Below are 25,541 nucleotides of genomic sequence, written 5' to 3'. Positions count from 1 at the left end.
CAAAAAGTGCTGCTTTCCTTCCTGGAAGGACTTAATTCTAAACCTACAACAACCTCAGTTATTCCTACTCAAAATTTCAGAACGAATGATATTTCTCAGTTGAAACTCGAAACTGTACGTCCTGAAGAAACCAAGAATTTATTTTCACTTGCAAAATCTGTAGAAAAAATTCAAGAAGACATAGACTTCTTCAGAAATAATCTGGCTATATATGAAGACTTTAAGAGGAAAAACAAAGTTAAGATTAGGGGAATCCCAGAGAAAGTCCCTGCCTTTCAATTAAACAATTATATCTCCTCAATGATTCATCAAATTATCCCTCACACAAGCAAGATAAACCTGATTGAGAAAGCCTTTAGAGTCCGCAGACCTCCTTCCCTCCCGTCTGACGTTCCCAGAGATGTCATTGTCTCATTTTATCCTAATTGGATTAGAAATATATTGCTGAACATTGCTAAAGATCCACTGTTTCTCTCATCATCTTATAGCCACCTATCCTTCTATAAAGATTTTTCCAAGGACACATGGAAGAAAAGAAGATCATTCCAAGCAATAACGAAGGAACTTCGTTGTGCTAATATTTCTTATACTTGGACCCAAAATTCCTCCCTCCAGATAAAGTTTGCAGCAAAGATGTTTCTCATTTCTTCCTTGGAAGAGGGTATGAAATTTTTGAAAAATATTGGAAGATTGCCCTCGGCGGACTCACCTGGGATCTCAAAACTTCTTAAAGCAGACATCAACCCTCCGTGAAGATGTCTAAAGATTACAAAACTTTAAGATGGTGGCAGACTTGTTCTTCTTTATATTATTTTATTTTTTTTTTTTTTAGGAGTAAAATTATTCATGTTTTTAAATCTACAAAGATTCGGGCACTAATAATAGTAGTACGTTTTAACAGGGCAAATTATTTGTGTTTAACAGATTACAACTAGGAAGATTAAGAAGTATAATTATAATTATATATATATATATTATATTTATGTAGAATAAGCAGGTATCTGCTTTGTAGCTTTGTTTGAACCTTATTTACCCCAATCGGTCCTAGAGCCACCTTGTGTGGTTTAGGATGGGGGGGTAAAGCCTCCAAACAGGTCCTAGACCACTTAGTGGTTACGGACGGGACAGGTAACATGCAACTATAGCTTTTTGTACATATGACGTAATATGGTACTTTATGTTTGTATACCTGTCTATCCCCCATCTGGGGGTCTCCCTGTACTTACAGGGGGTATCCTTTTCTCACCTAACCTTTTCCCACTTTCTTTCCTTTCCTGTTAAAAATTCTGAAACGTTAATAAAAAATATTTAAATAAAAAGAAAGGTGGATTCTCCTTATTTGACAACTGTTTGACTGCAAGGAATAGGGCATGTGTAACCTTGTGGAATACGTACATCGACGCTTTTTTACTAAATTGTGTGAAATGTACAGAAACCTTCATGTCTGATCATATCCCAAGAAAGATAAATGCAAAGCAAATGTGTCTGGTACGAACGTCGGATATTTGTCAGACTTCCACATATAAATGCATTATTGTATTCAGTGAAAAGCCAGAATTTATTGGATAGATTGAGCCCCATTGTCTTTATTATGTCCAGTCACGACGAGCTTTCTTTACCTTCATCCATCGCTTTATCAAACTGATGAAGTTAAAGGGTTAAAGGTTCAGAAATGGTATTTTCATCCTGTCCCTGATATTATTTTTGCTGGATCCTACACTGTATTACTCTTATTGATGGAGACGAGGACACTAATGTCCACAGACAGAACACTACTTGAATAATTGTGGCCTGTACTGGAGAGATACCTGACAGGTACAGAATAAATCTTCTGTGTAATACCTCAGGCTTTCTGACATAAGTCTATTGTGATTAGTCCTGTTCTTTGCCTGGATGAAAGAATTTAAATGATTTCTGTCAATGAAAATCTGACGATTTATTGAAACTAACATTCACAAGTGCAAATATTCACACACCCCATAAATACGTAGCTCACATGAAGGTCAGGTCTAAATGTCCCCATTTCATAGAAGTAGCATCTCATTATTTGGTAAAGGGTTAGGCCATCTCTGTGTGGTTCAGGCTGGTAGCATATCTTGTCATAGAGATTGACCCCGATGTGTTTTTGCCTAAACATTAGATGTTCTACGAGTTTGCCTAAATATTGGATAAGTGATAACTAGAGTTGAGCCAAATGGGTCGGTCAAATTCAAAAGTTGGGTTTCGCCGATCGAAACCCGACCATAGCGTGAGGTCAGCCATGAGGTCGCCGACCTGCGCGCCAAAGTCGCGTTTCCCATCATGCTTCCAGCGCCTTTTCTCAGCCAATGATCAATGCTGCACACTGTGGGCAGCGCGATGACATAGGCAGCCGCCACCACCATCTTAGAGAAGGGCATTGCAGTGATTGGCTGGCTTTGTGTGGCGTCACAGTGGCTATAAAAGCCCTGAACGCCAACCGCCATCTTACTTCTGCCAATCCTAGCATAGGGAGAGGTTGCTGCTGCTCGTTCTCAATAGGGAGAGTCTTTAGGCAGGAAACAAAAAAAAATCTGCTTCTGCTGATAGCGATTTTCACTGATCAACACAACAGTATAGTGTGCAGTGACAGGGGAGGATATATTTGTGTGCAGCAACTCTGGTGGTTATTAGGCTGCCTTATAAGGCTACCTAATAGCTGCATTGCTGTGTGCACACTGCTTTTTTCAAAGCAAAAATACTTTTATTCCTTTTGTCTGCACAGTTAGCGAGCGTTCATTTTTTCACACACCGTATAGCGGTGTACGCTCCTCACACACTATTGTGTACCGGCTGGTATCACGGACAAATACATGCAATTTGTGTGTGACTACGTACAAAGATAGACGGAGATTTTCATTTTTCCATCCATACACCGTATAGAATTGTCCGCTTTTCAAACAGTATCCCATATCTGCTGTTTGATTACGGTCAAATCGATAAAGAGACAGCGTCTGTGTGTGACTCCGTTAAAAAATAGACGGATAATTCAAATTTTCCATCCATACACCGTATAGAGCTGTCCGCTTGTCAAACAGTATCCCATATCTGCTGTTTGATTATGCTCAAATCGATACAGAGACAGCGTCTGTGTGTGATTCCGTTAAAAAATGGATAATTCAAATTTTCCATACATACACCGTATAGAGCTGTTCGCTTCTCATACAGTACCATATCTCTGCTGATATTTTTGGTACATTTTTCCAAACATGAGGAAGTCTGGTGGAAGGGGCCACATACGTGGGCGGGGGGCACAGCTGGTACTGATGGTGGTGGTGGGACATCTGCTGGTTATGTCAAAAGCACAATAGCAGCTAAGGCAGGAGGTGTTGAGCCGGCATCATCGTCTGGCACAAGAAGGCCTTTAAGGTTCCCTTTTCTGGGAGTAGGTAAACCGCTTTTAAAGCTGGAGCATCAGGAACAGGCTTTGGCTTACATTGCCGAAACAGCCTCCAGCTCTATTGCCTCCTCTTCTGAAGTTTCAAAAACTGCATGCACTGAGTCGTCAGTGCACGCTTCTGGTCAGGAACAACACCTTTCCTTGTGTCCTTCACCCACACCAAAAGTGAAGGATGCGGCAGAAAACACTTCAGATTACTCCATGGAGCTCTTTTCACATACAATGCCTGGGTTATCAAGTCAAATCCTGAATTCCCCAGTCCAACATGAATCAGAGATGGAGTGCATTGATGCACAGCCATTGCTAGATGATTCTGCTGGTACATTCACCAACAGCACTATATTCCCCTCACACTCTACAGAGCTAGAATCTGACTCTGATGAAACTCAGGTGACCCTTCCTGCAAACTATAGCACCTTACACAGTGACACAGAGGAAGGTGCTGATGAAAGTGCCGATTCCCTGAGCAGGTGGGGGGGGCATACTCGTGGGCGACGGAACTGGCACAGGGCCCCTCATAGTACGCAAAAGTGTCTCTGCCGGTGGGAGGGCCCACTCACCGTCAGACACACTGGCGTACTATGAGGGGTCCTGTGCCAGTGCCATCGCCCACGAGTGGGCCCCCCTGCTTGCTCAGGGCCACAGCACTTGCAATACTTACCTCTCTCTGCTCCACCGCCGTGACGTCTTCCGCGTTTTCTGACAGTGACATTCAGGTCAGAGAGCGCGATGACATCACGTCTGTATGCCCTCTGCCTAAACAGTCCAAGTGCAGAGAGCTGGAAGATGTTGATGCTGAGGAGTCCAGAGTAGAGCAGTGCCCAGCGAGGAGAGGTATTTAATTTTTTTAAAGGTTGGGATCAATTTTTGGGGAGCACTATACACTGGAGAATGAGATATGGGGCCCATGATATACTTTAGCATTCTAAATGGGGCAGATTATATATGGAGCCTTATTTGGGCCCATCATACACTGGAGCATCATCCATGAGGCCCATCATATACTGGAGCATTCCAAATGGGGGACATCAGACACTGAAGCAGCATTTACGAGGCCCATTATATACTGGAGCATTATAAATGGGGCCCATTATATATGGAGCATTATTTGGGCCCATAAGACACTGGAGCATCATCCATGGGGCCCATGATATACTGGAGCATTCTAAATGGGGCAGATTATATATGGAGCCTTATTTTGGTCCATCATACACTGGAGCATCATCCATGAGGCCCATCATATACTGGAGCATTCCAAATGGGGGACATCAGACACTGAAGCAGCATTTACTGGGCCCATTATACACTGGAGCATTATAAATGGGGCCCATTATATATGGAGCATTATTTGGGCCCATAAGACACTGGAGCATCATCCATGGGGCCCATCATATAATGGAAAATTCTAAATGGGGCAGATCAGACACTGGAGCAGCATCTATGGGGCCCATTATACACTGGAGCATTTGAAATGGGCCCATTATATATGGAGCATTATTTGGGCCCATAAGACAGTGGAGCATCATCCATGGAGACCAGCATATACTGTAGCATTATGTGGAGCTCATCATTTACTGTATGGAACATTATATGGGACCAATTATTCTGTATGTAGAAATATATGGGGCTCATTATTCTGTATGGCGCACTATGTGGTGGCCATAATACTGTATGGAGTAATATACTGTCCGTTTTTTTAGCTATTGTTGAATTTAAATAGATATCAGTCATGTCATGTAAGAAGTGAAGTATTTTTCATTGTACTATACCACTATTTCTCTGCCGTATCAGAGGATCATGAATTGTGTTATGTGTTAAAGGGGCCCACTGACACTCTTTGGCCCGGGGCACACGAAAACCTGGAGCCAGCCCTACCCCCCCCACAACTTTAGCCAAATAACCTCCAGTTTTCAATGCCTAACTATTATTATAAAGTAAATTAAGGTTGCCAAGCTTAAGTAATAAGAATTGATGTTGTTGGCATTGAAATGGGCACTGTAGGTGTGTTTACTGTCCTCCACTCTCTGCCGACTTTGCTTCCCCATTGACTTGCATTGGGTTTTAGTTGGACCCCGACTTTTCCCTATAGTCGGCCGATTTCGTTCGACTCGACTTTTGAGAAAGTCGAGTTTCATGAAACCCGACTCGACCCTAAAAAAGGAAAAGTCGCTCAACTCTAGTGATAACTATTGAATGCGTGGGTTCTCCCGGGGGTCTTGCAGTGATCTACAGAACACGAAACGTGTGTCTTAAATGCCGATCTGGCTGCAAGACCCCATCCAGGAGGAGTTGAACAGAGTGGTAGACCTGTCCCCTGCCATGTATCCATGACAAAAATAGATGTGGACAGCACCCTGTTATCCTACGGTATCTTCAGTGCCATAGACTTGAATGGAGCGACGACTTACCGCTCTATTGAAATCTTCCTGGCTTCAGTGATCTGGTGATAGATGGGACCCACATCAATCTAACAGATTTCACCAATTAATTTGATAGCTATCCATTTGATTAATAACTTCCCATTAAAGTTTTGTGCACATATCAATTTAGACTGCTCTTTGAGGCTGTAATGCAGTCCCATATTACAGCCTCATCTGATATTTCTGAGCACCTTAGAATGAAGATCATTAAACTACATGTGTTGGACCATTTAACAATTTTTTTCTTTTTATAAATGGAATCCTTAAGGTATGTTCTCACTGGCCTTTTTTGCTGCGTTTTTTTTCAGCGTTTTTTTATGCTAATTTTCAGCTACTTTTTCGATTACCAGCAAAGCCTATGAGATTTCAGAAATCTCATGCACACACATTGTTTTTTGTGTCATCAGGATTTTGTGCTTTGCTGCTTTTTTTTGGACATAGAGCATGTCACTTCTTTCAGCATTTTTGCAGCGTTTTTCACCCATTGGCTTGAATGGGTGCTGAAAAAATGCTGCAAAAACGCAGCAAAAACGTAGGTATTATTATTTGCAGCGTTTTTTTCTGCAGAAAAGTCATGGGGGCACTAGGCACAAAGAGACACAAGTTAGCCCAAAAAATGCACCAAGACCGCAACAAAACCGCCCCAATAAACGCACCTAAACCTGCGTTTTTGTCACAGCTTCTTTCCTGCGAAGAAATCAGGTTTTGCTGCAGAAAAAAAGCAATAACGCCAAGTGTGAACTTACCCATAAGCAAAACCTTTCTGTAAAATCAGAAGTAGGAGCTAGTGAAAGACCCATTTTCCAGTTTGTGGAAATCTATTGGACATGGATCTGAAATATATCTACAGTATGTCCTCATTCATTACGATAACTATATCTTCTAAAAAAAAATGGCGTTTTAGGAAGCAGTTTAGTCAGCAGCAATCACATCATAATCATAGGGTTGAGGGTTCATATGGAGTTTTTGAGGTATTTTTAGAGCAGATTTGTTCCAAAATCCTCGTCAAAAGCTGCTTCAAAAATGCATGATAAACTCTTACAATGTATTTCTGTGGGAAATCCACTTTGCTGTCTATATGAGGAGTTTTTTGAGCATTTCTTTTCCTGAAGAGGTTTCGAAAAACCCCTGGTGGAAAAAAAGTTCATGTCACTACCAATAGCGTCATGGCCAAGTGCGCTCTCCATTGCTGCTAGCAGAAGAGCATTTGTCTCTACAGCATCGGAGGAGCGTGGGAGCATTGACAACGCCTGGATACAGTGGGATGGCAAGCTGTATAACAACCGATAGCCTTGGCAATAAGCTGTGAACTATAGAATTAAAAAATCTCCGTGCTCTTGAGATCAGAGAGGATTTTTAATAACAGGTACATTGCAAATATGCTTGTTTTTATAAACACTTTGCAATTTTACCAGTTTAATAAAGTGAAACAGTTTCTTTTAAAGAGTTGTCCACTACTTTTGAACATTGTCTTAATTAGCTCTGGATATAAGAAAAAAAACCTCTCTACTATTACCGTCAAGCTGTTCTTCCACACTCAGCACTGTGCGAAAGTAATCAGCTCAGATTGATCATGAATGCTGCAGCCAATTGCTGATTGGCTGCAGCAAGGGACACCGCACCGAGTGGTGGAGCTGTGACGTTGCAGTAAGTAAGAATTCTTTTTTCATTCTCCCCACCCTGAGAACATTAAGAAAATGTCTGAAAAAGGTGGATCACCTTTTCAAAATGCCATTGTCATGCCTCTATTCCTCTGTTCCAGTTCTAGGGCTTATAGAATGTTTCAGCCAAGAGTGCACAAGAATCAGGGGCAAAGACATACTAGTAGTACCAGGGACAAAATCCAAGTCTTGGTAGCATGGTGCTGTTGAGGAGGTTCAGGTTAAAGGGAATCTGTCACCCTATTTTTGCTGTATGAGCTTCTGCCACCGCCATCAGGGACTTATCTACAGCATTCTGTAATGCTGTACATAAGGCCCCGATGTAACCTGAAAGATAAGTTAGATTATACTTACTGGGGGGCGGGGTCGGGTGCAGCGGGTGTCGCAGTCCGGTGCGGCACCTCCCATCTTCTAGTGATGATGTCCTCCTCCTTACTTCTGCCAGGTACTGCAGTGCGCAGGCGCCGGGAAAGGTCAGAGAGATCCGGCGCCTGCGCACTGCAGTACTTTACTCTGCCCTCAATAGGGCAGGTAAAGTACGCCTGCGCAGGAGCCACGGCAGAAGTAAGAAGGAAGACGTCATCACTAGAAGATGGGAGGCGCCGGACCAGATGGCGATATCCATTGAACCGGACGGGATCCCTGGTGAGTATAATCTAACTCATTTTTCTTATCTTTCAGGTTACATCGGGGGCTTATCTACAGCATTACAGAATGCTGTAGACAAGCCCCTGATGGCGGTGGAAGAAACTCACACAACAAAAATGGGGTGACAGATTCCCTTTAAGCTCATAAGCCACCCCCTGTCCATGTTGCTATTATAACTGTTTAATAACAGCAAATGTCTCGTTTCATCCATTCCCAACACATAAGTATTAGGCTGTGTGCACACGGTGCGGTTTCTGCTGCGCTTCCGCAGCGGTTTTGCCGCTGCGGAAACGCAGCAGTTCCGCTGACCAAGTACAGTACAATGAAACCCTATGGGGTTTCAAAAACGCTGTGCTGACGGTGCGGTTTTTTCCGCGCGGTTTTGCTGCGGTTTACAAACCGCAGCATGTCAATTGTTTGTGTGGTTTCTGCAGCGGTTTCATACCTATACCATAGTAGAGGTGTGAAACCGCAGGGCAAAACCGCAGACCAAAACTCAGGAAAACCGCAGGTCACTTTACCTGCAGTTTTACCTGCGTTTCCACGCGGAAAAAACCGCAGCGGAATCCGCAACGTGTGCACATAGCCTTAGACATATTTTTGTAAAAATAGTTGATTTTGAAGAATAATCTGAACTGCTTTGGCGAGCATGTTTTCAGTAGTGTTTAATAGAAACAAAGTTACTTATAGCTATGGAGAATACAAAAGAATCATGGTGAGTCAGCATGTCTTACAAATCATAGCCATATTGTAACCTGAATTGCAGTTTTTGGAACATTACAAAAGTTTGCATCATCACATCAAACATATAGGTAAGAGGTGAGTTCTCACTGGAAAATACAATACAGGTACAGCGTAAAGCAGTTCAATGTGAAAATAAGCAACAGTGTAAAAAACTTCCGAATGCTGAAAATGCAGAAAGTGTTTCATCCATTACAGCAACTCCAAATCGACTTACATTGAGCATGAAATGTGATAACGAAGCACAAGTATGAATGTCAGTGCAGATCAACCCTACTATCGTTTTCTTATGGTTGGATTTATTTCGGTAGTTTTCAACAATATATGGGCCCTTGGTTCTCTTGCTGCTGTTGGAGACATCTCACAATGTTAGAAAATAATCAATAGGAGTAATACTTGAACCAATCCCTTGTCTACACTTCCGTCGCCCATCTCTGTTCACTCGTCTCCAGTGTTCGAAGTGACGATGTGATTGCTCCAGTCATGGTAGTGACCTCAGTGGTGTTGACAGATCACCACTACAGTGGTCACATATAACATTATTGGGTTTTTGTTTTCTTGTGGTATTCATTGCTGTTCCAAATTGTTGAATATGGCACAAGCAGTCCATGAATTTTGTGCAAAATCAAAAGTGGTCTTTATTTTTTACTTTGATCTATTATGTGACTTTTTAACTCGCAATGGTGCAAAATTTGTGCCAAAATATCTGGCGTGTATAAATTCAACTCTGTACATTTGCAACATATTTTGAAACTTTTTAAGAAGCTATAACTGATGAATCAGTCAAACACATCTGGAAAACCCCGAATTCAGTCCACAAGGTTTATAAAATGCAGTTTAAAGAAGGCACAAATAAAAATAATTAAAAAACACCAAAAACTAGACAAAAAACAGGTGCAAATGCAATAATGAATTGGCCCACTGGTTTAATCTCTGATGCCAAAAGAATTAAAAATGCAGCTCTGTACCCAAAAATAGGCTAGAACTCAAGATGACTATCAGTTATTTAACTTTATAAGTAGATTTATTGTACATATAACCTTGATTCAATGGTGGACATACTCTTTAAAGGAGTTTTTCGGCACAATAACATTGCTGACTGATCCTTAGGGTCATCAAAGATTTCATCAACGTGAATCTGACCCACAACCAAGAACAGTATTAAGTGTGGACAGACCATTAATATTTGTGCCCTGGTAACCCTCTGAGCCACTGAAATGGAAATAAACTACTGAATGATGCCGCCGAAACCACAGGCAGCATGTATCAGACACAGGCTGCATGATTTCTGCCATGTATGTTAGTAATACTTTAAAAGCTGCTGGGGACCAAGTCGCACGTGTGGCTGGTAGATAAAGGTTGTCTCGTCGGCTTCTCCCTGCACTCTCCCCTTGAGCGATGGGTCTCTTCTTGTATAGGGAGAGACCAACAGTCATTGGCAGTAGGTGGGGGAAGCTGCCAGGGACCGGTGTGTCTCCTGTGCGGCTCGGTCACCGGCAGATTAAAAAGTATGTTTTCTTCTGGAATTCCGCAGCGTTTCAGAGTCAAGGGTACATGGCTGAAATAATACAGTTAGTGTCTGATACATGCTGCCTGTAGTTTGGGCAGCATGTATCAGCTGTCAGATTACTTTTAGCTAATGTCTCATTTTAGTTGTGGAAATAGAAAGAATGGAAGCCATAAAACCTTTGCTTTTTCCCAGAACAGTAATTTTCTCTCAGATCTTTTGCATTTTCTGGAAAGTGCATGTGTAAAGCTTTATGTGCTTGAGACCTAGAGAATGAGTCCTGAAGTTCTTGAAGAGATGGACGAGGTAATGTCCTCCCATGGTTATTTGTTGTACTATGTGTTTGTAATGTGGTTTGATTGATACAATAGCTCAGACTTTTATTATTTTGTTCTTTTCCAAAACCAGTTGCCTTACTGGTGCAATCATTTTGCTGTGCATGTTTACTAAGACTGTACGGACTTTCCATATATTGATCTTGTCCAAGTGGTTGACAACTGTCTATATAGACTGGCTTGTATTCCAGAGGATAAGGCAGTGGCATCAACTGCCTTCTGTACAAAGCCTCTGATCGTTCGGTATCGGTAATTTTACGTATATCTGCGTCCTTATGTTGACACTTTGTGTACTGTGGATGGAATTGCTTCTTTTCTGTAGTGTTGCATTCATCCAAGTTAGTATATATAGCATGGATACATGGTGGTGGTGAGTCGGTAACACTTTTTTTGTCTGAATGTTCTGCACAGGCTGTAATTTCACTTTCTAGATCAATATATCTTTCCTCCCTCACCAGGGGACGTCTACCATCTCGTAAACGTGCAATGCGTCCTTCTAGTGGTCGTGCATGGAGAACAGTTGATACAAAAGTCGGCTTCTGAAACAAAAAAGGACAAACAAGAAATTGCAACATGTTGGATTTCTTAAGTGATAGCTTTAGGTAAAAAATGAAATCTCTGAACCTCTATGTCCTTAAGTGTGTGTGGCTATTCCAAAAAATAACCTATTTCTCCTGAGCCGTATTAGCACCCAGATGCTAATATATGGCCAAATATAGAGCCTACAAGTCAGTGTCTTTTTGGAATTACTCTTAGCTTTCTCCCACCTGTCAGTTCTCCCCAAAAACCTTTTTCATCCCATATAAAGAAACAAGACAGAAGAATAATCAACGCCTTCGAAATGTGGTGCCTGGAGAAGGATCTTATCAATGCCATGGATGGCAAGAAGAACAAAAAAATCAAGCTTGGAACAAATCAAGCCAGACATGTCACTCAAAGCAAGGATCACCATGCTATGAGTTGCCTACTTTAAACACATCATAAGAAGAGATAAATCACTGGAGAACGACATAATGGTAGGAAGAATAGAAGGAACAAGGTGAAGAGGAAGAACAGCAACCCGATGGCCTTATATGATCAAAATAATGGCAGAGAAAACCCTGGTGGACCTATCTAGCCTTGCACAAGATCGATCTTCCTAGGCAGCATTCATGCATCAAGTAACCACGGCTTGAGACTGAGCAGAAAGCCGTTAATAATAATAATAATAATAATAATAAATTGCTCGGTGTATATTGATGTATCTTCTACATATCTGCATTAATCTACACACTCCAGGTGCAGTGCTCACGGCTTTTTGCTGCAGTGAAATGTTCCTGCCAATGATTACAAAGGTTCTTTGTGTTATGAACAAGCCCAAAGTTTGTACCAATATACAATAAATAAAGCACCACGTCAGTGTTTTTTTTTTAATTTCAGCGCTGGAGCAGTGCTAGTAACCTAAGTTCCCTGAGCTTAGTCTTATACTTACCATCGTGCCATTTTGTGGCCACATCTTTTGACTGACTGTCACAAGCTCTCTATGTAAGTCTATGAGAGCCTTGTTCTCCAGCAAACACTGAAGCGAACCGGCAGGTCACAAGCTGCTGGAGACCGACTGGAGCGGCACTGATAAAAGATCAAGACGGTAGCTGGTAAGTATGAGCCTAGGGGCAGGGAACTTAGATTGGTAGCACCACTCTAGAGCTGCAATAAAAAAAAAGTGCTGGAGTGGTGCTTTAAGCTGCATATGCCATAATACATTGTGCATGTGACACATATTGTATCTGATGAACAAACAACCACAGTTCTCAAATTGTTCCTTACACATTTACTTACAAATGAAAGAAGGTTAATTTTTTTCCCCACTTGTGGATTTCTGAGAAGCAATACTGGGAGCGTCTCCCACTATCTTGGATTTTAGGTCCACCCTGAAAAGGATCTACACCCTAATAAGGATCCACACTCCGATAAGGATCTACCTTCCTACATCTGTATTTAACCCACTTACAAGTGATTCCCTAAAAAGAAAAGAAGTCTTTTATTTTTCACAAGTTGTTCTAGTAAACGCCTTGTAGCAAATTGCCAAAAAAAAACCAAAAAATAGTGCAGCAAACTGCGCCATATATTTTTTTTAATTCAGACACCTTGATGCAAACCAAATGGACACCATGTAACACAACTGATATTTCTCTTATTTTAGGCTATGTGCCCACGTAAGTGTTTTTTTTCGCATTTTTTAAGCTTAAAAGTCGCTCAAAAGAAGCCTCCCATTCATTTTAATGCATTTTCTGCGAAAAAATGATTCGCGGTAAAAAACGCAGCATGCTCATTAATTTAGCAGAAAAGTCAGCGTTTTTAGCTATTTTCTATGAGACTGGGGACACGCAGAAAAAACACATAAAATACAGGCTTTTTTTTTAGCAAAAAACGCACGGAAAACGCGCAAAAGTCGCACGGAAAAAAAACGCGCGTTTTCTGGGAAGGAGTCCGGTTTTCCTGCAGAAATTTTCTGCATACGTGGGCACATAGCCTTACATTTTCAGTTCCTAAAATGGATCACACAAAATCAGAAATGCAAGCCACGATCAGAAAATACGTGACGTATGCTGCTTTGTTATTAGCGTACCATTTCTGTATTTTCATCTGTTCTGCTGGTTATCTTGCCAATAACCCTGTCATGAAAATCATCAAGTTGCAGTGGATTCATTTCACCATTACCTATTAATGAATCGACACAAGTAAACACAATGAGAAATCATGTAATTGCAGTATTTTTTTCTTTTGTGGCATTATGCAACTCTCCTGTGTGAATAACATAAAATTATTACAGGTAGCAGGCGCCAAAGCACCAAGCATATAAAGAAAACCCATTCATGCCTATACATTTTTTCCTTCCTTTGCTGCTGTATTTTTTCTATAGACAGTTGCCCCAATCTTCTGGTCGCAATTGCCACAGATCTACTATCAGCCTTTGTTCGACACCAGAAAGCATTTCCGGGATTAACACTTTATCAGTGTGAGGGGAGCTGGCTGCCTCATTCATTTCAATAGGTAAGTCATCTCCCTTTTCTGTCACAGTTGATACCAGAGGGCCTGGCTTGGCTATTGAAAGGAGCAGATCAGCCAGCCTCCTTCATACACAATCCAGGACATGTGTTGATATTGTAAAAAATTGTATACTGTTTGAGCACAGGGCTGAAGCGGAGCTGCCAACCAGAGGGGATGATAGCTAAAGATTGAGGCACCCATAATAATAATATTAAGTTTTATAACTTTTCATATTGATTCTGATCCATTGAGTTTCATGAGGTTTTATGGGGGAAGGTCACCAGGTCTTTCTCCAACCAATAGCACTTAATCACTTGACCACATGTTGCTTTGTGTAGCGCTGGCGTCCCTGCACCCCTCCTCCCTCCACCAGCAGGGACGCCGACTCACTACCACGGCCCCGTCTCGCGTCTCCTCTTCCTGCCACTGCTGTTGTGAGTTCATTTTCCCCTTCACCATTGAGGTCTGATGAACTCCCTCTTCTGGTGAAGGAAGGTAGTGAGGCTGATTACCAAGCACCTGAGCTGGATGATGATGACTGGGTGACGGGAATTGCTGACTGGATATAAGGCAGCCGACGCCCTTCTGCCTTGCTGGTGATTTCTCTGAGGGATTCTAGGAGACCAGTCTGATTCCTGCTCCTCAAAAGCTAAGTTTTCTGCTCTGCTTTTTGCATTTGTGTTTTAGTTTTGTTTTGCCTTGTTTTTCTGGATTTCTGCCATTCCCTGCTGGGGTGAGCTGAATTCCTTTTTGCTCTGTCTTCAGAAAAAATACCTGAGTACTGATATAGTCTTTTTGAAGCCTAGCGTCTTCAGGGCTTTTTTCCCTATCAGTCTGTTGGCTCTTGCTTTGATAGGGTTTTGGCGGATTGCAGACAGCAGCTTTTCTATCCTGTCCTATTTAGTTAGCTTGGGCCCCATCATTTGCTCAGCCTATCTTTCTATCTGTGTGAGTGTTTTTTCATCTTGCTTCACCGTCATTATATGTTGGGGGCTGCCTATTGCTTTGCGGTCTGCTCTGGGGCAGTTTAGATTTCCCTTTCTGTCTTTAGGCTATTTAGTTCTCCGGCTGTGATCGAGGGGTCTAGGGCATCGTAGGAACCCCCCACGGCTACTGCAAGTTGTTGTTGATAGGTTCAGGGGTCTGCAATCCGATAGCTGCCAACTTCTCTGGTTTTCTGGACTTAGCTAGTATTTCTGTTTTTGCCTCCTACGGTGACTCATTCATAACACACTGCTGCCCAGGGTCTGCGCACTACACCGGCCAGTGCCTGCCTGTATACCAGATGTTCCTGCCAGGACCTGTGGTTCCTGCGTTCCTGCCGTGTATACCTGTACCAGGTGTACTCTCATTCTGGGCTGTTCCAGCTCCCTGCTCCTTGGGGCTCAGCTGCCTTGCGCCTGTGGTCTGGCCTGGTGTAGCACCTGGTGTCCATCTGAAGCCAAGCCTAACACCATCAGGGGCACTATTGAAGAGTCAGGTGCTCACCTAGTTATGCCCCTCCAGGCTCTCCTCAGACCACGGCACAGTGGTTCCACCACTCACGTTACAGTATGTCATATGTTACTACCCGCATGGCTCATTTTGTGTTAGCTGTAGCATGGGAGGGTAAGGTTATCTGACAGAAATTGACTTAATTTTACATGGGATTGACTCTTAAAGGCATTTGATCTTAAGCTACAAGTCTACTGTCACGCTCTATGCACACGGTGTGAGGATTCACAAGTTGAAGCCACATACAGTGATTGCAAACTTGTATGCTAAGGCTGGACAACCCCTTTAAGCAATTAAAAGAAGCCGTGGAAAACAAGGAAGCATGGTAAGAAATGGCCTGTAGAGTATCCAAGGAAATTTTGTATGCATATTTAATAAGTAATACATTTCTATTTCCCATTCCAGCACTTTCTGTGTTGTATCAGCTAGTAAAAATGTCCAAATTCTGTATGGTTTGCATAGGAAAATTGAAACCTTGGTAAGAGTACCACTGCAGATTGTAGTTGATCTATTTAGTTCCTAGCAGCAGGACTCAATAAAAGAAGAATTGCCCTGAGCTTATAACCCCTTTATTTGACCACTATTGAAACCAAGTCTTTGTAAGAAGCCCTTACTCACCTGTAAAGCTACGATTATAAGATGTTAACCATTGGGATTTTATCAGATTTCTTTGTAAGTTCAGTGTCCTCTCAGAGAGCGATTCTTCATATGGCTTATGCAGCGCATTGGGAGCCATAGTCTTGGGGGGAATTGGATAGAAGATCTGGACATTTTCAATATGGGATTTAGGAAGCTAAAAACAGAGTAGGAAAGGAATTACTTGGGCTTAGACACATTGCAGTGTTGTCCATCTTTGGGGCCATTTTTCTACTTTGTTTTATTTAAATGCGAATTTGGGGCTTATTTTTGCAATTGGGTTCACTAAAAATGTTGCACTGTTTGCCTTTTATAACCTCTGCATGACGCTACTTCTGCTTATAAACAGAGAATTCATCATTGAGTTCAATGAATGTGCATGGAAACAAAAAGCCTTTAAAAGCCAAACAGTCCAGACGTTTTAATGAAACATTATAGAAAAATAGTTTTCAGCCCAAAATAAATACATTTAAAAAAGAAATAAAAAAGTAAAAAACAGCTATTGTCCCCAGTAGTGAAAACCTCCTTGAAATGGGTTCTTCAAGAATAGGGAAAATATCTAAAGGTAAATGTCATTATAAATCATTTCCTAAATGCATTTAATTAGCAAATCACAATTTTATCTAGGTAGGTAATTGCCATGGATGGACATATTAGTGCAACCCGCGCGGCCGCACAGGGGTACCAGAGGGGGCTCATTTCTACCTCCAAAGCAGGTGCAATTTTGCATTTTTAGGAGCTCCAGGGCTGCAAATGACCCATCTATTGTTCTTGCACTGGGGCCTTTTTCTGTCTGTGTCCGCCAGTGGAAATAGCTATAGAAATAAAATGGCCACAGTCTTATTGTTATGTTGACAGAAACCTGTCCTAGAAATCTAGTACAGGTGTCTGTGAGCATGTGCAGGAGAAGCTCCTCTGTTGGGACCTGGAGGCAATCTATTCAATGTATAGTCATTCAGAAAGACAGGGCAGACAGGAGTGTGAGCAGCCTCTTCTTACCGCAGCACTTATGGTCTCTTCCCAGCAGTATTAGTCACGCACATCTTCCTATATATGAAGGGAGGTGGATGAGATTCCTTCTGCACATGCTCACAGGCACATGTCCTAACAGTCTAGGACAGTAGGGATGAGCAGACTCGTGGAAGTTCGGGTTAGGGTATTAGAGTTGTACCAAAATTGAACCTGAACTTGAACCCCCATTGAAATCAACGTGGACCCAAAGTTTGGAGCTGGAAAATCTGTCTCCTCCCGAACTGTAAAACGGACTTCAAGGAGAATTCCGTGTTCGGCGTTCAACACTGGACGAGACCCTCCCTCCTCCCATCTGTATAGAATTGTATCCATAGCAGCCGCCATCTCCTATCTCTGTAATGGGAAAGTTATCACTGAAAACAGATTTTACCTCAGAATTGAGCAGAATTGAGAATTTTGATAATGACTGATCAATTTTGGCGTTGAAAGAAGCCAATATCTCTTATGATATATATTACAAAATTGCATATTTTCATGTGTACTATTGATTTATGAAATAAAAATGAAAATAACGGTGGAGCTTTGAGGCCATGGTCACACAACCAGTGTTTAGTCATTATTTTACCTCAGTATTTGTAAGCCAAAACCAGGAGTGGAACAATCAGAGGAAAAGTATAATAGAAACACGGCACCACTTCTGTATTTTCTACCTTTTACTGAGGTAAAATACTGACCAAATACTGATAGTGTGAACGTGGCCTTAGGCTATGTGCACACGTTGCGGATTCTGCTGCGGATCTGCAGTGTTTCAGGCTCTGCGGGTCCGCAGCAGATTTAGCTGCATTGTACAGTACCATTGTTTTCAATGTTAAACTGAAAAACGCTGTGCACATGCTGTGGATTTTTCCGCGTGGATTTGCTGCGGGTTCAAATCCGCAGCATGTCAATTCTTTGTGCGGAATCCGCAGCGGTTTCACCCCTTCTCCACTGTAGAGGTGTGAAACCACAGGGCTAAACCGCAGGTCTTTTGACCTGTGGATTTACCTGCGGATTTTTCCTAATCCGCAGCACCTAAAACTACGTGTGCACATAGCCTAAGGCTTATACCCTCAGGCATGGCGCCTGGTGGCAGTACACAGAGGTTATATGTCCTTTCTAGTGGGATCCTCCTATCCTATCCCTGACTATTTAGATTTCTTGTCCCTTCTTATATTGATGGGTAGCTCCGACCCTACAATATTAGCATTGTCATGATTAGTAGGAGTTTACCATGTTGTGTTTTTTTTTCGCATTTTTTTTTTTTGTGTTCTCCATTATTAGTGGAAGAAACTAATGAATTTTACTGTAAGATCTCCATTACTGAACTTTGAAGAAACATGACACCGGGACCATAAAATCTACGGCTAACGTGTGATCTCCATAGTAACAGGAATCCGGAAGGAAGGGTAAGCGCTCTGCTTCTCTAATTATATGGCTCTTAGGGACTTATTCAGCTGCGTGTACTTTGTAGCTAAAGACAATCCTACATGATACTTCTCGACAAGTTCTGTCCTACATACTAAGGTCCAAAGGCTTGTAGTTACATGAGAACATTAAGCCTTATGTATTTCAGCTAGTGCTGACAAAATCTGTCTATTACAGGTGATAAGATGATAGACGTCATTTCAGTGAAGAAACTAAGATTTATTCATAAAGACATGGGGGAGTAAAATATGTAAAAACTGTTAAACGGTGGCATGCCACATATGTCTCAAAGCTGCCTGTACATGTGCTGGCTTTGATCAGTTTTCTTAATGCAGTTTTTGAAGCTAAAACCTCAAGGCTAAAGAAAAAAGAAAATCACTGATGTTCGACTGTAAAGTCTATAAATCCCAGAGATCAAAAATTCACTGAATAACCCATAAAACGTAACTTTTCTTATTAAAACAGAGACACGACGAGACGACACATAGTGCACACACATGGAGTTCACATCTTCTTCACTTCCCTCGCCAAATCACACGAGGGGGACTGACGAGCGTTCAACCCCAGAGGGTACAATATACACTTACTAAACTTAGTGATGCTTTTTGATAATTAAAGGGAATCCGTCACCAGTGTTTTGCCACCTAATCTGAGAGCAGCATAATGTGGAGACCGAGACTCTGATTCCACTGAAGTGTCATTTACTGGGCTGCTTACTATGCTGCCATGCGGTCTTCCATATTCATGAGCTCTGTAAAACCCTGTCCCCACAATTTTCTGCCTATGCACAGTGTACACAAAGCTGCCAATCAGTGGTGTGTGCAGAAAATATGGAGTGAGGCAGCACATCCAGTGAAATGAACCTTTTATTAACCCATGCGACAATTAGCTCCAGTGATCTTTTCTCTAGCATAACAATAAAGCAGTAGTGATTAGCATATTTATACATGTGCTAACAATGTCTCACTCTCCATATTTGCTGACTGTTGGTGTCTGTTGCATTCAGTCCTTAAAGGGCATGTCACACTAAGAGATATCGCTAGCAATATCGCTATAACTAGTGACGTTATAGCGATATTGCTAGCGATATCGCTATGTGTGATACTTACCTACGACCGGCTCCCCCGCTGGTTATCGCTGATCGCGCGAGAACCTTCAGGACTGTTTCTCATCGTCTGCTTCCTGCGGCGCTTCCTGCTGTGAGGACGAGCGACGCGTGGAGCCGGGCAGGAGGACGCAGGATCGCCTGGTGTGACAGGTAAGTAGCGATCCCCGTCCCCAGCGATGTCGCTGGTGAGATCTGCCTGTGTGGCAGCTCCCTAGCGACCACTTAGCGATGTACCAGCGATCCTGACCGCGTCATATCGCTGGTCGGGATCGCTGGTACATCGCTAAGTGTGACAGTACCTTTAGAGGTGTGCACCACTCTTGAAATTGCCAGTACTTCTACCTTTCCTTTAATTACTTGTGAGTGATGTAGGCGGATTATACAAACCTCAGAGCTCCGAGAACTGCTAGATCCGCAGCAGATAATACTGTGATTTTATCAAAATTGCAGCAAGCAGCCCAGTAAGTGACACATTGCTGGAATCAGAGTCTCTGTCTCTACATCATGTTGCTATCAGATAGGGTAGCAAAAAGCCTTAATTAAACCATTTACTTAACAGTATCTTCCAATAATCATGCTCATGATCTCTTTGTCTTAACACACAAACACAAAATTTCACTAAAAAGTCCCTTATGAACTTCCTGTTTCTGCGCCGCCATGTGCAGACGCATGTGAGGGAGCTCCCACTGACCGCAGCAAACACTCTGCATTTACACAGAGCCCTGACTCACAAAAGGTACTGGGATAATCGTGAGACCATCCGGGACGTCCGCAACATGGATCGGTTGTTCACGAGAGGCGCAGGGAAGGAGCAGAGGGAGGAGGAGGTCGGAGAAGGCCTGCAGAGTGGGAGCACAGTAATGGCGACAGAGACACAGGCACAAACAGGGCAAGCACATGAGGAGATAGAACGGGAGGAGGAAGCCCCAGAGAGAGAAGGATATTTCAGCCAGGGGGAGACAGTGGAGGCAAGAGGCACATTGGAAACGCAGCTACATGCTCATGGCTTTAAACAGCTAGCAAAAGAAATGGCATCATACCTTGCTGAAGACTTTAAGCAGGCAGTGGCTGACATGATCTAATCTACCACTAAAGAGCTGCAAAGCAAGATGACTCATCAGGAGCAGAAACTGCAGGAAGCCGAGCAGAGAATCTCTGAGGCGGAGGACAAAGTTATTCAGCTAGAAAAACAAGTCAGTGACTTAAAGAAACAAACCTCATTGTGGATAAACTAGAGCAAGGTTCCCCAACTCCAGTCCTCAAGGCCCACCAACAGGTCATGTTTTCAGGATTTCCTAAGTACTGCCCAGGTGATAATTGCATCACCTGTGCAATACAAAGGAAATCCTGAAAACATGACCTGTTGGTGGGCCTTGAGGACTGGAGTTGGGGAACCCTGAATTAGAGGATCTGGAGACCAGGTCCCGCAGAAGCAATCTGAAAATGATAGGCCTCCCAGAGACAATAAACACACAGCAGCTAAATGATATCTATGAGGTGGAATTACCAAAAGCACTGGGACTGTCATATAACTGCAGAGTGGAGCGTGCACACAGGATAGGCCCCCAGAGAGGCTTCTGAGACTGAGAGGGGCAGGAATAAACAGAATAACAAGGAAGCTCAGAGACCGCGCCAGGCAGTGGCAAAGTACTTGAACTTTAAAGATAAGGAAGAAATACTCAGGGCTTATAAAGGAAGAAGGCGACCACTGATAATTCAGGGACATAAAGTCCTTTTATTTGGAGACTATTCAGCCGAGGTGATGTAGAGTCGGTGGGCCGGACTGGGGGGGTGTTCCCTCTGTATACCGCGTAACCAGTAACGTACAGACACAGGCTGGAGGCAGCTTCGGGTGCAACAGGTCCAAGTTTATTCGCTTTCTCGCCATCCACCAGACGGCCTCTCAACACACCGCACTTCTCTGCACAACTCTCCGGTTACAGAACATCTTGTGACACGTACTTTCTCCAGGGACGTATATGTACGTACCTTCCCTTTTACACTCTGAGACGTTTCTGACAGCTCCGTCACTGTGGCCGCCGTAGGCCTATGCACCAACAGTAATTTTACTGGTCAAACTTCGTTCCAAATACGGTGTCCCACACCCGGAGCCTCGTCTATACTGCGGTACTTTATGTCAGGACCACCCCCCTGACTTTCTCTCTCCTCAGTCCCCCTGGTTGGGTTTTCCTCACAGTGCCACAACTGTCACAGTGTCCTTATCACTTGAGCTCCCCCTGGGGACTGGAACTTTCTGGAACCCTCCTTCAAATTTATATCTTTCCCGGTTCCCTATAACTCCGCCCCCATGACCAACGGTTTCTTAAGCCCTAAGCTGATGTCAAGTCCTATGCTCACACTCCTCCCTGCCCTCTAATGGTCAACCCAAGGTACTGCACGTCCACTACACTTTCCTAGCTGTTTCCCCACTGTAATAACTGACACCTGTCTAAACTGTGCAAACCTTCCTTTCTCTATTCTGACAAGTCCGTCCGTCAGGTCACCTTCCCTACAGTGACACGGAGAAGAAGGGCATTCAGCGAAGCATGCACTCTGTTGTTTAAACGCAACATCAGATTCCAGCTAAACTACTCAGCAATGCTGCGTTTTAGGACAAGAGATGGTGTGATGAGGTCGTTTACAGATCCCAAGGAGGCCATGAAAATTATGTCACAGCAGCAACCTTCATCTGGCCAACATTCACCTGAAAATACCAGCCCGCCGAGAGAAGAGACAGGGGGAGATGCTGAGGACGAGAGGGGGAGACCCTATCCGTATAGCCTGAGGTCGGATTTGCATTTGGAAGGAGATAATGAAAGAGAGACAATGGCTAAGGAACTAAGAACCCCAATGACAAGGGCGTTCAGGAAGGTCCAAACAAGACAGAATACTAAATGATCTAATGCTTTTGAGATTGTGTCAAGATATATCCTGGGGTCAGCATAAGTGAAAAGTATGACTGGAATACCTCACATGATAATATGAAGATGAAACGGAGAAATTTTTGTGGTCCAGGTTGAGCTACAGAAAGACTACTTACACTCCCAATCACCTAAAATAGGAAGACGTACAGTAATAAGGGATATCACCTGTGAACCACATGGTGGTGTACAAAACTTACAAATTTACAGGTATATTCACCCGACCGGGTCAATATCAGACGGAACTATGTATGTTCAAGGAAGACTACAGGACAGCTGGTGGAAAGAACCCCCCTTCTCCTATTTCTTTTTTTTTTGCTTTTTTTCCCATTTTATTTCTTTTCACAGGTTCTGTTGGACCGAATGGAGAATTTGGGGTGCTGATTTAATTTGTCTACAAGCTGATCGTACTGGCTGACAGCGAATTTGTGACTTCCAGGTTTATGGACATTGTGAGGTTTTCACAACAAAAAGACATATATAAAGTTGGGATAATGATGACCAGATGTGATGTATATACTAGGTAGAAGACAAGATCTTCATTGAATGTTGATGGGAGTATTTTGTGTTAAATTAAGATATCTTCCAGGGGGAAAGTATCATACAAATGCTAGGTTCACATTGGGAGATATTGCTTGGGAGGATGAAGGGGGTGGGAGTAAAGTATTTTTATACCTCTCTGACATCAAAAAGGAGAGATGGAGAAGGACTTGGATAATATGGTTGTGAATATTAAGCTGTTATAATAATAATAATAAATTTTATTTCTATAGCGCCGACATATTCTGCAGCACTTTACATTTCAGAGGGGACTTGTACAGACAACAGACATTACAGCATAATAATAATCACATAGTGTTAGGAATCTGGGTTCTATGCTGCCTATGAAGGAATCCAGGTTCTCACATTTGTCTCCAGAGGCTAAGGCTAGTTTCACACTTGCTTTTTTTTGCAGCGCGTTTTTCCCGCAAAAAAACGCATTGAAAAAACGCATACAAATGCATACAAACGCTGCGTTTTTTTCAAGCATTTTTATGCGCATGCAGGAAAAAAACGCAGCGTTTTTGCGCGTTTGTATGCGTTTTTTGTGCGTTTGCGTTTTTTTACAGATTTTGGAAAAACCCCACAAAAAAGAAAAAACAACCATTCAACAACACACAAGACCAATGGGACTTCATTGTGGGTGTGGTATGTTAATATATAGACCCTGTCTACAGTATTCTTCACATTTGCTTGATTCTTCTCGTGACCATGGATCTGCGCTGGAAGAGTTTTCACTTCAACTTGGATTTGGACATCGCGATGGCTCAGGCGTATGCAGTTGCTTGCCATGAACAAAGGAAGAGAGAGAGGCAGCGAAGACGGCGGCGTATGTGGATACATCCGATTGTTGAACTCCGGGAGAGCCGTGGGGCATACCACACCCTCTACAGCGAGCTCCAGTCAAACCCGGAGAAATTTACAGATTATATCCGGATGTCCCACGAAAGTTGATTGGATTTGCTTGCTCGTGTCCAACAATCCATCCGGAGACAGGACACACAGCTCCGTCGTGCGATTCCTCCTGAGGAACGGCTACTGGTGACATTACGGTATGTTTTAAAAACCAAGGGGTGCGGTCTGATGGTTTTTTTTTAAATTTAGTATTCAAAACCTTGGGTAATTAGTTTTCGTGAATGTACTAATATTTTATTTTATAGTTTTTTAAAATAATATACATAAATATTAATTTTACTTCTTTGTCTGTTCACAGATTCCTGGCGACTGGAGAAACCCTATCTTCACTACACTTCCAGTACCGTATTGGAATCTCTACTTTGTCTGGAATTGTTGCTGACACCTGCCGGGCTCTCTGGAATGTTCTTTGTCCAGAATTTATGCCCCTGCCCACCGCTGAAAAGTGGATGGAAATTGCTGACAAATTCTGGACAGTATGCAATTTTCCCAACTGTTTGGGAGCTGTTGATGGTAAACACATACGGATCATCAAACCCCAAAGAACGGGATCTGAGTACTATAATTACAAAAAGTACTTTTCAATAGTACTCATTGCGATTGCGGATGCCGGATGTATGTTTGTAGCAGTGGACATTGGAGCATTTGGCCGTGGTAATGACTCACAGGCTTTTAAAAACTCAGACATGGGCCGGAGGTTGTATGGCAACCAATTTAATTTCCCTATGCCACGGCCTCTTCCTCACACCGAAGCTCCACCACTGCCCTTTGTAATGGTTGGCGATGAGGCTTTTCAAATGTGCGGAAACTTACTGAAACCCTACTCCAGCCGGGACTTGGACCACACCAAAAAAATATTTAATTACAGGCTGACCAGGGCCAGAAGAACTGTCGAGTGTGCTTTTGGGATTCTTGTCTCCAGATGGCGAATTCTGGGCACGGCCATTAATCTTAAACTTGAAACAGTCGATGAGGTGGTGAAGGCCTGTGTGGTTCTACATAACTTTGTGATGGCTAAAGAGCACCCGACCTTTGAACTGGACGATGATGCTCCTAACCCATTGCCTGAATTCACTCAGCACACTCTCAGGTCATCCGTTGAAGTTGGCCAAATGAGGGACCAATTTGCGGCCTACTTTATTTCTGATGTAGGACGGGTGCACTGGCAAGATGAAATGGTGTAATGTTTTTGTTTGTTTATGGTAATAAAAAACCTTATTTGATACCATTACTGAGTGCACTATATTTTTTAAACTCCAATTAAATAAAAAACTTCCCATGTATAACTGAATTTTTTGATGTTCACACACCTGGGCAGGTAAATACACATATGAGTTAAAATGCAGCATTGCTAGTCTGCGTGAAATATATTGGAACGAGCAAAGCTGCAGGCCATGAATCAGGAAACCAATTTTTTTCAAGAGAAAATTGTGCAACTAGTTGAAAAAAAAGTATGTGATTTTCTCAAAACACAACCCTCAAAACCCAACCCCAATGAAAGTCCATGGGGAATACAAGTCAGCATTGAGTGGATGAATGTAATCTGCTCCATTCCAACTTACAAGTTATTACACTAGGCCTTGGAATGACTATACTAGGCCGTGGTATTTCAAATATGAGTATAGTAGGCCTTGGGCCTACTAGTATAGTCATATGTGAAATACCACGGCCTAGTATAGTCATACCAAGGCCTACTCGATTTTTGCCAACTAGGATCTTGTTTCACGAAAA

The 25,541-nt window shown here is 42.7% G+C and overlaps 1 protein-coding gene across 1 annotated transcript in view; it reads right to left on the bottom strand.

Moving 5' to 3' along the window:
- Positions 1–8,797: 8,797 nt before the first annotated feature.
- The window catches only part of SPMIP4 (sperm microtubule inner protein 4), an 84,804-nt gene continuing 68,060 nt past the window's right edge, over positions 8,798–25,541 (bottom strand). Inside the window, exons 8-10 of the mRNA XM_073581385.1 lie at positions 15,873–16,047; positions 13,339–13,430; positions 8,798–11,269 (exon numbers count right to left, since the gene is read on the bottom strand). Of these exons, the coding sequence (XP_073437486.1) occupies positions 10,538–11,269; positions 13,339–13,430; positions 15,873–16,047 (999 nt within the window). The 3' untranslated portion in view covers positions 8,798–10,537. The remainder of the gene's footprint in view (positions 11,270–13,338; positions 13,431–15,872; positions 16,048–25,541) is intronic.

The sequence above is a fragment of the Dendrobates tinctorius genome, unplaced genomic scaffold, assembly GCF_039654945.1.
Source record: "Dendrobates tinctorius isolate UK_male_01 unplaced genomic scaffold, ASM3965494v1 ptg000070l, whole genome shotgun sequence".
In the NCBI taxonomy this organism is placed as follows: domain Eukaryota; kingdom Metazoa; phylum Chordata; class Amphibia; order Anura; family Dendrobatidae; genus Dendrobates; species Dendrobates tinctorius.
This window is presented reverse-complemented; position numbering and strand designations above follow the sequence as displayed.